The sequence below is a fragment of the Coturnix japonica genome, chromosome 1 (assembly GCF_001577835.2).
Source record: "Coturnix japonica isolate 7356 chromosome 1, Coturnix japonica 2.1, whole genome shotgun sequence".
In the NCBI taxonomy this organism is placed as follows: domain Eukaryota; kingdom Metazoa; phylum Chordata; class Aves; order Galliformes; family Phasianidae; genus Coturnix; species Coturnix japonica.
This window is the reverse complement of record NC_029516.1, coordinates 83,350,308-83,364,022: the sequence shown is the minus strand read 5'-3', so window position 1 is coordinate 83,364,022 and position 13,715 is coordinate 83,350,308. Positions and strand designations below refer to the sequence as shown.

The 13,715-nt window shown below is 40.3% G+C and overlaps 1 protein-coding gene across 1 annotated transcript; it reads left to right on the top strand.

The window, feature by feature from the left end:
* Positions 1-670: 670 nt before the first annotated feature.
* On the top strand, positions 671-13,628 carry CHMP2B (charged multivesicular body protein 2B). Its single transcript, XM_015879963.2, has 6 exons — positions 671-839; positions 3,969-4,060; positions 7,302-7,496; positions 10,661-10,763; positions 11,558-11,664; positions 11,844-13,628. Exons 1-6 carry the CDS (start codon positions 806-808, stop codon positions 11,955-11,957), a joined length of 645 nt encoding a protein of 214 aa, XP_015735449.1. The 5' UTR covers positions 671-805; the 3' UTR covers positions 11,958-13,628.
* Positions 13,629-13,715: the final 87 nt, after the last annotated feature.

The window sequence follows — 13,715 nt, the reverse complement described above, 5'->3', positions numbered from 1 at the left end:
TTAAAGCTCACAGCACTTGGTGTCATCACACATGACCTAGATTTCGGTGTAGCAACAACTGGAATGAAAACTAGCTACTTGGAATAAATTTTCCTGAAATACAGATTTTAAGTTAAGTACTGGTGCTGTAAAATCCACGTAAATCTTTACATTGTTTCTACGCTATTCAAGAGACTGTTCTTCCACACGAGTCTATCAAAGCAGGGCTGATCAGGGAACAGCCACCAGAAACACAAAGACAGCTTGGGAAGGCATTAAGTCTAGATGTCAAAATACATCTCTACGTTACAATTTCTTGCTTTTCCTTACAAAATACATTTAAAAAAAAAAAAACACAACACTATTAAATATTCATATACGTTTTTCAGCTATATATATATATTTTATTTTTTTTTCTCATTAGTTGGTGTAGACATTGGTTAACAACTGCTACGCTACGACTACCTCATAAAAAATTGAGGATTTGTAATTAGACGCTGAAAGCCAGAAACATCATTACTTTTTACACTCTACTCTCTTGTGCCCCCACGGTAGCTACGAAGCAGCAGCAGATGCTCGCTTCCCGCACACCGTGAGCACCGACAGCCCGGGCTGCGTAGGGCACCGACAGCCCCGAGCTGCCGCCACCGCCTCAGCGGGGGAGGGAGGCGGAGAAGCGCCGCAGCCCGGCCCCGTCCCGCCCCTTGCTTTGGGGAGGTGGAGCCGGGCGCTGTGCGCGGCCCGGCCGCTTCCTGGTCACCTGAGGAGGAGGAAGGAGCCCGTTGAGGCTCTGGGGGTTCAGGTGGGCTCGGGACCGGCAGCCAGCATGGCTTCGCTTTTTAAGAAGAAGACTGTGGACGGTGAGCGCGGCTAACGGGGCCGGGGAAGGGCGGTGGCGGTGCCCTCGGGATAGGCCTGGGCCCGGAGTCCTGGAAACTCAGGGGGACTCACCGGGCGGCTTCTAGGGGCGGTGGCGACAGGCTCCGTGCCCCGCGGGGCGGCTGGGTTGGGGGCGGCGGTGGGAACCGAGTCCCGGCGATTCCCTTCCTGTGGGTGTCGGGAGAAAGAGAACAAACGCCGTTCGTTGTCATAGAGGGAACAAAACGAGCTGTGGGGAGTTGGTGAGGCCGGAATAAACACAGAGACGAGTCGTGCCGGTCTGGGGAACGAGGGTTCTCCGTGGTGGTGGGGAGGGTGGCTGAGCACTGCTGTGCTCCCGAACAGAAGGCTGCGATGACTGAGCTCTCTGCTGTACGGGCCTTCCAACAAGTTGGTCTCGTCATTTCCACAGCCATTCTGTGGGCAGAGCAGAATACAGACACAGCAGTGACCATCTCGAGATTAAAGCCAGAAAAGATTGCTTACCTCACAAGGAAGTCCAGTGCACAGCTGTCAGCCCTCGCAAAAAAGTGTTGCCTCATATAGACAACACCCAGGGTAGGGGCATGTCGGGTGTGGGCACAAGCCCACAGGCTGGCTGCATGGTTTGGCAGATGCTTTAGCAAGGAGCTGGACTTGATGATCCCCAGAGGTCCCACTCAATCCCTGTGATTCTGTGATATTCCTTGCTGGATCTTGTGGGTCTTCATTTGAAAGCTGCGTGCCAAAAGTGACGCTGCGTGCCAGCCAATTGTACTTCACCCAAGAAGAATACGTATCTGCTGCTTATTCCTTCCCATTTCTGGTGCACAGTCAGTAGGGAGGAAGGAGGAGATGACGTTACATTCCCATGACAGCACCAGGTCAGGCCCTGCCAGGCATCTCTGATCCAGCCGGTTTACAGGAATAGAGGTGTGCCCTCCTTGCCCACAGAGATGTGTGAGGGCAGGTGCCTCCTAGGATGGCCATCAGCAGAAGGAACAAAGCTAAGAACTTGTTTCTCACTTTGCTATGTAGCTAATACAAGTTCTCTTCTCATCCCTCATTTGCAAAAACAAATGGAAGGGCTTGTAATTGCAGGCAATCATTGTTTTTAGTGTGTTGCTGTCTTTAGTTTAAGCCATGCTGTGAGATTAGTGAGAGGAAGAAAACAAGTATTGTGCTAGCCCATATGGTCTCATGACAATTTTATTTCTTATTGTCCTGAAGTTCTCATTTCTATTCTAGGGGAATTTAAGTTACTGCTTTAGAGAAGGTACTCATGTATGTAGCTAGTAAACCTTTTCTTTCATTTTCAGTGCAGCTGTCCGAGTAATATACATTTCTCTGCCTTCAAAATTACTTACCTGTAATGTTGTATTCACAGTAATTCTCACTGCTGCTTTGCTCTTGTGTAGAATGCAGTGTTCTGTTCTGTATCATCTTTCAGCTCTTCATTAACGTCCATTGAAAACTCAGTTTCCTGAAGATGATCTTTATGTAGGTCTGAGAGTAGTGGTAGCACTGTAAAAGAAAGACTCTTTTCACAGAGTTTGTTTGCATTGTATGTTGATTTGGTGGAAAACATGGTGGGAGTGGGTAATGTGTTTGTACGTGCTACTGGAGATTTCTTTTCCTTTGTTTTAATTAGAACCTATTCAAGGTTGAAGTAATTTCACCCCTGAAAGTTTTACAGTATTTCTTAATGTGAGAAAACAGAATCTGAGTGCTTCTTTGCAGCTAGAAAAAAGTGATGCCAGCCTTAAAAATAATAACAATAATAAATAAAGGGTGACTGTGTATCAGCAATTGATTCTTTATATCCCTTATGGCTTTATTTCTGTTTTTAATTATCCATTTGCACTGATTTTTCACGTGCCTAAACATTTTTAAGTACAATAGCAGAATGCCATTGTGGCAGCCCTTCTGTGGATTAGACACAGAATTTAAGTGACAGTGTGCTCCTTTTAAATTTCTATGCAAAGTTTATCTAGTAGTAGGTATATGCATTAGGAGTAGATGGATCTCCTAAGGGCACCGGTTTATTTCCTTTATAAAGGTCAGAGGATGCTGAGTCAGATGCAGGCTTCTTACCTTCGCCCAGGTGAATCACAACGATGCATCTGCTGTAAATTCTAACACAAGTTAACTGCAGCTGGCATGACTGATGCCTATACTGTAAGAAATTCTTGCTATTAGTAAGTGGATATTACCAGTAAGTAAACAGAATGGACAAAGCTGCCCTTTGTGAACCCATGCTGGCTGGGCCTGAAACCCTGGTTGTCCCGCATATTCCTCATGGTCTCCCTCAAGACAATCTGCTCCATAACCTTCCCTGGCACCAAGGTCTGGCTAACACAACTTTAGTTCCCTGGGTCCTCCTTACAAGCCTTCTTATAGATGGGAGTTATGTTGGCAAGCCTCAAGTCTTCTGGGACCTCACCAGAGCACTGATAGATGATTGAAAGTGGCTCGGCTATCATCTCCATCAATTCCTTCAGCACTCTCGGGTGAATCTTATTCAGCCCATGGACTTGTGGCAGTCCAGTTGGAATAGTAGGTCTTTGACTGTGTCCTCCTAGATTGTGGGCTGTTTAGTCTACTCCCCAGCCAAGACTACGAGGTCAGAGAGTCAGGACTGACTTTTAAAAACAGACATAAAGAAGGCATCAAGAGCCTCAAGAATAGCTCCCTGTTCACCCACGCTGGTCTTCTTCTCTGGCTAATCATCTGTATTAAGTTTCTACAGCTGACCTCCCTGTTGCAGTTATGTCTGACTTGTAGACAAAATCTGAACTCGCAGTGAATGTGTTAATCCTGAGGTTACAGCTGAAACTTGCAGAAAAGTGCCTGTACCTAGTCCTTAGTGGGTGGTTAAGGATCTTGCTGTGGTGCAAAGATTACTCTTAGTTATATGGCCTATGCTATTGAAACTATGCTATAATCATGCTGTGTACATCAGATTGTATTTTGCATGTATTTCATGTATCTGAGGTGCTGACAGTTCTGGTAGCTGACTATGTTTTGAATGAAAGGCTGTCCAACATACAGCATGTGTGCAGAGTGCTTGGCAGACAAGATGTTTATATGCTACTGAAAAGTTTTTCTAGCTGTAAATATTTTCTTTCCAGATATAATAAAGGAGCAAAACCGAGAGTTAAGAGGTACACAGAGGACCATAACCAGAGATAGAGCAGCACTTGAAAAACAGGAAAAACAGCTGGTAAGTAGAGCAGAGAATTTCATTTTAAAAACAAACAGCTGCCTAACATAACAACTTGATTCTATGAACTTGGAAAGTGCTAAAGATAGTACTCAGTGGATAACAGTTGAACACTGAAAAAACTGGCTTTTCCTTTTCGACTTTTCAGTTATTAAAATTTAGTTGGAAAACAATTTAAAAGTGATTCTGATGCTCAATCTTTGACATAGGTAGGGAAAGAAACAGTGTATTTGGATTTAATTACTACATTCACATTTTTTTCTCTCAGAATCACACAGAATCACAGAATGACCCGGGTTGGAAGGGACCTCAAGGATCATGTAGTTCCAACCCCCCTGCCTGGCAGGACCACCAAACATACACCTTTACTAGATCAGGTTGCCCAGGGCCCCATCCAACCTGGTCTTGAACACCTCCAAGGACAGGGCATCCACAACCTCCCTGGGCAGCCTGTTCCAGGGCCTAACCACTCTCGTAGTGAAGAACTTCCCCCCAGCATCTCCAACCTAAATCTTCCCTCTTTTAACTTAAAACCATTTCCCCTAGTCCTGCTATTATCAGCCCTTTCGAAGAGTTTACTCCCCTCCTGAGTGTAAGTTCCCTTCAGGTATTGAAAGGCTGCAATGAGGTCACCCCGCAACCTTCTCTTCTCTAGGCTGAACAAACCCAACTCCCTCAGCCTGTCCTCATAGGGGAGGTCTCCAGCCCCCTGATCATCTTCCTGGCCCTCCTCTGGACCCTTTCCAAAATCTCTATGTCTCTCCATTCTTGGCATTCTCTATCCTTCACAACAAGATTTTTTTTTTATCCTACTGGGCTTTCAAATCAACAGTATAGTAATGGAAGGTGTTTTGTGCTGACATTTCTTTTGTGACTGTAGATATCATGAATACTCCTATAGCATGTATTCTTTTTATTCAGCTAGAAATGTCATAAAACTAGCTAATAATGTCAAAAATATTCCTAAATTAAAATTTCTTTAAAACTTCATGTGTGGGAGCTATCAAGTATTCAGTGAATGGATGCTGCAGCTGTGTGGCAGCATAATTGGATAAATGGATGTGACAGATGGTGTGGTTTGATGCATGAAGACATGCTCCGACTGGGAAAGGCTATGTAAATCCAAGCAGTGTTTCAGTAGCTGCTGAGGTGGTGTTTCATGACAGCAGGTCTTGAGAGCCAGAATGAAGTCACAGATTGCTTTTCAGCAGGTAGGTTGTAATAGATGACTCACTGATAAGGTTTTTTTCAGTAGGAAATATCCTGACCCTAGAAATACCTTAATTTTCGTGATTATTTGAGACATGACATTAAAATCTGTGAGAAGTTTTTGGATATTTGGGAGGATAAAAAAGAAATTAATTACGTCTTCAAAAAACTTAATATGTGCTCTTCATTTGAGACAATTACTGGAGATAAAATACAGCTTTTTAAGAGTCAGATACGTTGAGAAAGGACCTTTTCTTTTTAGAAGAAAATACAGCCAGTACAATATTGCAGCTTGCTATCAAAATTTTGCTTAGTTAAGAATAAAATAATGTATATATGATAACATATATACTTTTTTTTTTCTGTGTTATTTGTAGTGATGTAGCGGTGATTGGTGATTGATTTTGGTTTGTCTTTCAAAAGAGTCAAGTTATAAATGCTACTTAGTACTCTCAGTGAGAGATTCTTTATTTGCAGATGTTTACTATTAAAGAATCCAGTCTAAACTAATCTCTTCAATCATTTGCAGTATTTGAGGTATGAAAATAAGTAAATAAATAAATTTTGGGCCTACTATGGAATTTTGTTTTTGTGGTCTCTGTGAGCTACTTATCATAGAATCATAGAGTGGCCTGGGTTGAAAAGGACCACAATGATCATCCAGTTTCAACCCCCTGCTATGTGCAGGGTTGCCAACCACCAGCCCTGGCTGCCCAGAGCAACATCCAGCCTGGCCTTGAATGCTTCCAGGGATGGGGCATCCACAACCTCCTTGGACAACTTGTTCCTGTGTGTCACCACCCTTTGTGTGAATCACTTCTTTCTAATAACTAAATTCTATTCCTAATTGGGAAGAAGATATCTTTACATCTATTTCTGGCCTCTAATATTTGAATAACCTTATGTTCCTTAGTTGCTGACCTGTATTTTGAATTGAAAATAGAATTTATAACACAGGCCTTCAGAAATTACAGGCTTTCAGGGAGGTCCTTGTGCTAGTGCCATCTCTGGTAAACCATGGTCTTTCCTAGTTGTAAAGCTGATGCAATGAGTCAGTTTATATTTGCCTTTAAACATGACTGTTTTTCTAATTGTAGTGACTAGTGTTTACTTTTTCAGAACTACATTTCTTCTTAGTACATCTTTCTGGACTACTGCTGTACATAAAGTGAAGTATTTATATTCCTGTAGAAGGTTTATCTTCATGAAGACTTACAGTGCTGGTTTTAAAGTTGCTTTTGCTTAATGGCAAAAGTCAAAATGCACAACTGACCTCATAAGAAGAACTGAGTTACTACTGCAAGCTCTCCTTAAGGCTGAAAAGGAAAGTTGTTTGGAAAGTCTATATTAACAAAAAAACAAATCAAAAGGCATATTTTGAAAAATTCCCTGCTAACAGAATTATTTGTGCCAAACTTCTCTCTGGTACCTTTTGACCTGCAGTTTCCCCAAGTTTGTTTCTTGTTAGCCAGTAGTGTCCACATTAAGTGCATGTTGTTGTAGTCAAATTACAGTGCTTTTACTATGTGGTAAGTTCAGGTAAGTGATGTGGGCAAATACAGCCTTTGTTTCCTATCTTTGTTTCCCTATTCCCCCCCCAAATTTATGAGATTATCTCTGAGCTGAAGAACTAGCCGAGCCTATGGCCTCACTGTTTCTTCCATGGGCAGTGCAGCAGGAGTGCTAGTACCATACCCAGGTATAGAATTGAATATTCACATAGAAATTAATGAGACATTATGTTGATGTTAATGAGACATTAAGTTGAAGTGAAGCCTCTTGGGGAAGTGTGGTACTGTACTACATGATTCAATTTGGGTTTTAAATACAAAACAAGACAGTTTTGTATTTATTCTGTGAAATAACCTTGATTAACCTCATTAAAAAAAGTCAGTTAAGTGTTGATATAACTTAAAAATCCTGAAAAAAAAAGACAAAACCAATAAGAATAGTTAACACTAAAATTCCTGAACTTGTGACTTTATTCTATTATTTGAATGATTTTTATTATTTTTTTTTTTTTTTTAAATAGGAATTGGAGATAAAGAAAATGGCTAAGACTGGTAATAAGGAAGCCTGCAAAGTGCTAGCAAAACAGCTCGTACAACTGCGGAAACAGAAAAATCGAACATACGCTGTTAGCTCTAAAGTCACTTCTATGTCAACTCAAACGAAGGTCATGAACTCTCAAATGAAGATGGCTGGAGCTATGTCAACTACAGCAAAAGTAAGGTGTTACAAGCATATGGTGCATTTTAATGTAAACATGGAGTTATTTTGCATACAGTAATTAAAGGAAGCAAGTGTATTGCTTACTACCATGAACAGTGCTGAAAATATAGTGAGGAAATGTAATTTAATTTATATTATGAATTTTTGGTTCAATTAGTCCTGCTGGTTAGAGCCTAACTAGGAGTATCTTCTTGGCCTAGACATCTGTCAAATGTCTGTGTGATAAAATTTAACTTTTAAGTCCAATGGCCAAAAATAAAACCACCACCACCACCAAAAAAAGTGAGAGGCAACCATGCAATTACAATTTCTCGCTTGTATGTCATGTCACAAGCAGTTTTTATTGGGGAAAAAGTGGGAGTGCTTCATCTGGAAATCAAGGCAGTGTGTGACAGCAGCTTTATAGCTTATGAGAGGTAGGTTATTACATGAGATAATGCATTTCTAAGGAAATTTAATCTGGGATTCCCTGTCATTCTCACTCTCCATGCTCTAAGGAACCAGTATTGCATTAAGTTTTCTCACAAATCTTTGGTCATAAAAGACTCTAAAAGTCTCAGTTATCTTAATTATGAACTTTATCCCATTTCCTTGAACTGATAAATAAGTAACTTGCTTTTGGCAAGCAGAATTGTTCAGCTTGAGATGTAGGAAACAGAAGTTGCACACATAATTGCAGGTAAATAGTACTTCTATCACAATCAGAGATAAACCCAGTTATGCGCCAGTTAAACCTGTGCTGCAGCTTAATGCAGGAAGTAATTATTGCTGTGAAAAAATATTTAGAGGAGTATGTTGGCAGATACGAACCCATCCTGTGATGAAGTTGTAGGTCTGCAGCAAACTTCGTTTTGCAGGACTAACCCACAGAGAGGTGGTGGGTCTGAATACACAACCAATCAGATTAAACAGTTTACTGAGTATATTCCTGTAGCAGTCTTGCGTGGGAACAAATTGATCTTGCTTTTTAATTAATTATTACATCAGTGGAAAAGTATATGCAGTCAGTTGCCTCAGGAAGCATAACAAATGCATAAAAGTGAAACTTCCAAAATACCATCAAAATGCTTCTCTAGCCTTGTGTGGCACTATTTTTGGATAAAGTCCAGTGACTAGTCACCTGTTATTTTAATCATGGATCTGACCTCTATTTGCTGAAGATACATAAATCAGTGTAGTACAAATATTTTTTTATATTCATCTGTGAGTAAAAGAATTCTAAATAACTAACACCCTACCAATCCAGAACAAATTCTTCAATTAAAATAATAAGAATGAGAACACAACCTTTGAAATTGAGGTAATCACAGAGAATCACAGAATTGTAGGGGTTGGAAGGGATCTCTAGAGATCATCGAGTCAACCCCGCCAAAGCAGGCTCCTACAGCACATCACACAGGAAGGCATCCAGGCAGGTCTCCAGGAGACTCCACCACCTCCTTGGGCAGCCTGTTCCAGTGCTCCGTCACCCTCACTGTAAAGAAGTTCTTGTGCACATTCGTGTGGAACTTCCTATGCTGTAGTTTCATCCCATTACCCCTAGTCCTATCCCCACGCACTACTGAAAAGAGACCAGACTCACCACTATGGCTCCCACACCTCAGGTATTTATAAACCTGGATCAAGTCCCCTCTCAGCCTTCTTTTCTCAAGGCTAAACAGACCCAGTTCCCTAAGTTTCTCCTCATAGGGGAGATGCTCCAGGCCCTTCACCATCTTAGTGGCCCTCCGCTGGACTCCTTCCAAGAGATCCCTGTTTTTTTTTGTACTGGGGAGCTCAGAACTGGACACAATATTCCAGATGAGGCCTCACCAGGGCAGAGTAGAGGGGGAGGATCACCACCTTTGACCTGCTGGACATGCTCTTTTTAATACACCCCAGTATGCCATTGGCTTTTTTGGCTACAAGGGCACACTGCTGGCTCATGGTCAATGTTGTCATCCACCAGGATGCCCAGGTCCCTCTCAGCAGAGCTCCTCTCCAGCAGGTCTTCCCCCAGCCTGTACTGGTGCATGCAATTATTTCTACCCAGGTGCAAGACTCTACACTTGCTTTTGTTAAACCTTATTTGGTTTCTTACTGCCCAGCTCTCCAGCCTGTCCAGGTGTTGCTGAATGGCAGCACAGCCTTCAGGCGTGAAACATGCTATTTTATCATTATTGAAATGATGGTCAGGCACTGGATCAGGCTCCCCAGAGCAGTGGTCATGGCACTGAGCTTGCCAGAGTTCAAGAAGCATCTGGACAACACTCTCAGTCAGATGGTCTGATTTTTGAGTGATCCTATGTGGAGTCAGAGATTGGATGTGATGATCCTTATGGATCCCTTCCAGCTTGAGACATTCTATAACCACTTCAAGCAAAGTCAGAAGTGAAAGCAGAAGTGTTTCTATAAAGCTAGTAGTGGATTTACTGGCTAATTAAAGAAATACTATCAAGCCAACTCTTACCTTCTTGGATATACTCTTTCATTTATATTGCTCACATCTATATTTAGGTTTAAACCCCATGAGAGATGTAGAAGCATGCTTCTTATAAGCAAAGACAGCTGCAAATTTCTAGTAAAACAACTTGACTTCAAAACAAAGTAGTAAAACAAGTAAACAAGTAGAACTAGTAAAACAATAAGACTTCACTCTAAGCTAATGTGTACTTCCTGAGCACTTATGTATTTGCTTTTCAGATAAAAATCATTTTTCCATGAAATTATATCATAAGGAAATGATTGCAGTTTAGTGTCTGTCCTCTAGTGGTGGTTGAAATTAAGTGCTCTTTGCAACCAAATAAAAAACCGACAGCCATATACATCTAAAATGTTTAGCCTGCAAGTAAGGACATATTTTCCCCTTCTTTGCATTCAGAACAGTCATGTTTTTCCAAGTATAAAGTCAGCAGAAGAGGTACAGTGCCAGAAAGGCATACACAAAAAAACTTGTCTGTTAGGTTAGTAGACGGCAGTATTTCTTTCTAGGTACAGACTGTACTATTGATCTGCTTATCTGAAGTTCTCCTGGCATGTAAAAAAGACCATAAAACATGAAATACTGACTAAATGGTTTGTTTTATTTTATTAGAGAAGTTTTATTCCTTCTTAATGCATATATTGGCTTTTATTGGCTAATTGTATGATAATGGTAACTTTTTCTCCCCATATTATTAGACAATGCAAGCAGTTAATAAGAAAATGGATCCACAAAAGACACTACAAACCATGCAGAATTTCCAGAAGGAAAATATGAAGATGGAAATGACTGAAGAAATGAGTAAGTTCTGCAGTTAGGGAAAATGGGTAGCTGCATCCCATAGATCTCTTCAAGAGTTAAAACCAGTACGGAAATACAGATGTTTGAGGTTTTATTTCTCCAAACAAAGAGATTGATAGCAAGTGAAGAGCAAACAAAACAATGAATGCCTGAGCAAGGAGGCTGCCTTAGGCTTTTTAGTAGCACTGGATACATAAATCCATTCTTCTTCAGGCACTCATCATAATTTTAGAAGGAACATCCTGGAAGGGGAAAGGGTTTGAGACCGCTACAAGGCTTTGTTGGCATTACTAATAGGAAGTCATGGAAAAACTGCTTTTCCTGCAGCTGATCATTCTGTAAGTGGTTTTTGTTTTGGACTGTTAGCAATTCAAGTTTAACTGAGAAATTACTCAGCTTTATGTACATGCTGGTATAAGATGTATTTATCTCCTTATTGATTTTAAGCCACTTATTTGGAAGAGGCAAGGGATTTTTAGGGAACTGTAGATGGTGTTTTTGAAGAAAAAAGAATAATAATCTTAAAACATAGTGGAGTGGTATTAGAGCAACTGGGCTATTTCACTGAAATCAAACATTTTTACAAAAGCAGTCCTATTGTATGCATCGTGTTATGCCTCCCTGTATTTGCAGGCTGTGCAAGGCAGAAGTAAGAAAACCATCTCTAATGTACCATTGCTTTTTCCTGGTATCTTAATCAGTGGTATTTTGGGAGGGTGGAAAAACAGCAGTAGATTTTTGTAGTCTCTTTGCATAAGGTAATGTGAGTTTTTTGTGGTTTTTTTTCTTCAAAGTTAATGATACTTTAGATGATATTTTTGATGCTTCTGATGAAGAGGAGGAAAGCCAGGATATTGTTAACCAAGTACTCGATGAGATTGGAATTGAAATCTCTGGGAAGGTATGGGTATTTTGAGTTATTTTGCATATTTCTTCCCATTATTCATTTCCCCCCTCCCTTCCCCACCACCACCACCTAGTATTTCTTCCTAACATCCTTTATTTTAAAGTCCTGTTCTAGTAGTCAGGTTCTCATGAATTGGATTCATTTGATTCAAGAAAATTTCTGTCTCTTCCTAGATGGCCAAAGCTCCATCTGCTGCCAGAGGTTTACCATCTGCATCAACATCAAAAGCTGCTACCATATCAGATGAAGAGATTGAACGACAGCTCAAAGCTTTGGGAGTTGATTAGCTTGATGACAATAGTCTGCCTTCTAATTATTCAGCTGCAGACAAATGTAGAAAGTGCAAAGACTTTTTCAATGCAACTGATGCCTAGGAAGATTCTGAAGCTGCAGAAGTGACGTCTTCAAGCTGATACTCTGGAGGGAGAAGAGACTACTTTGAATCAACTGATAGGGAGAATTACACCTGCTGTGTGCATTGCACTCCATTGTCTTGACTAAAGAGGGATATAGCTCTAATGATACATTTATACACAGTCTGAATTCATTCTCTGTTGAACTGGAAGTTTTCTTCTCAGTTTCTTTTCTGCCCTTAGAATTGGCAGTTCTGTAGCTGGTGGTGTTATCTCCTAGGATAGCACCTGTATAATATATGTCATTTTTATTAATCTGTTGCTATAGAAGAATTACTAGTCTGTCATCTTGGCAGAAACAAAACTTCACCTTTACTCTTAGCTGAAGTTATTTTGTTTTGATGAGAAATAGCCTTGAAAATCCAGCAGTTTAGGCAGAAAGAAGCAGTTTATGCATTTCTTTCAAGTTTCTGCAGTAACTTTGAGTTGACTAAATATCTGATTATTCTTTTTATCAAAGGAGAAGAATACAGTCGTGCAGTTAATTCTACTGGAAAGGGATTTAGATGTTAGTGAACTTCAATGCATGAAAGGCACTGATTGAACTCTATTGTACTGTAACCTAATAGTATTCCTGTGCCTTTATGTATATAAATCTAGTACTCTTGATTTTTATTTTTTTTTTCAGAGTGAGTCTTTGAAAGGAGAGTAAACTATAAGTAGGATAGTTTCCACAAAACATTATGGCAAGAGCTCTGATGAGACTCAGTCATGTTCGGAAGTGCTACTTGTGCGTCTGCAGAAAGGACATTTGCCTGAAACATTTGTATATATTTTACAGTATTTCTTAATGGGAGATAACTGTACATAGTTGAGTTTACTAAGATACAGTTGAGCACATTGGTGATAAACTAAATTAAATCTCAGTTGTGAGGACAATTCTGGATGATAACACAATAATTTCTTGTCAAAACACTGCAATAAAAGCATTCTGTTTCCATGAAGGTTTTTTTTTCTATGGTCTCTTAGCTATCTCAGTGTGATTCTGGCTTTAGGTGGACTACATGCAACTAATGAAATAAAAACTTGACATTTTTAGCAGATGACTACGTCTGAAAATGCAGTTCCCAGTTACAACTTCCCAGATAGCATAAAGTTCCTTTACTCTGCTGTAGATAATTTGCCTGGTTGTGCTGGTATGTTCAGTGAACAGAAGCAACAAAAGCACTGTTGTTACAAATTAAAAACTAAAATACTTCTTAAGATTGAAAGGCGAGGTACTTTGTACTTATACTTTTAGGTACAAGTTTCTTAAAAACACTTTGCTGCTAGAGAAGGTGCAGAAGGAAACATTAACGTCTGTGAATCTAATGTCATACCATGTGCTTTAGTTTTCAAGTCAGCAGAGGAAAAAAAAGTATAGCATGTTTTTTACATGGATGTTGATACCAACTGGAGAAAGTAAGGGACGTGCTATTAATCTGTGAGGCAGTGGATATGAACATTGAAGTTTATTTATTGCCTATCTCTCTGAAATGATTTTTTTCTTTTTGAACAAGTTATTTTGTAAAAATCTAATAAAAGGTGGGTTTTTTTATTCCACAATGGTTCTGTCCTCTAGAAGTTAGTCCTAAACATCCTTCTCTTCGTGGGCTTTATTTCCATTGTTAGATCTGCTATCTTGCCACTGAC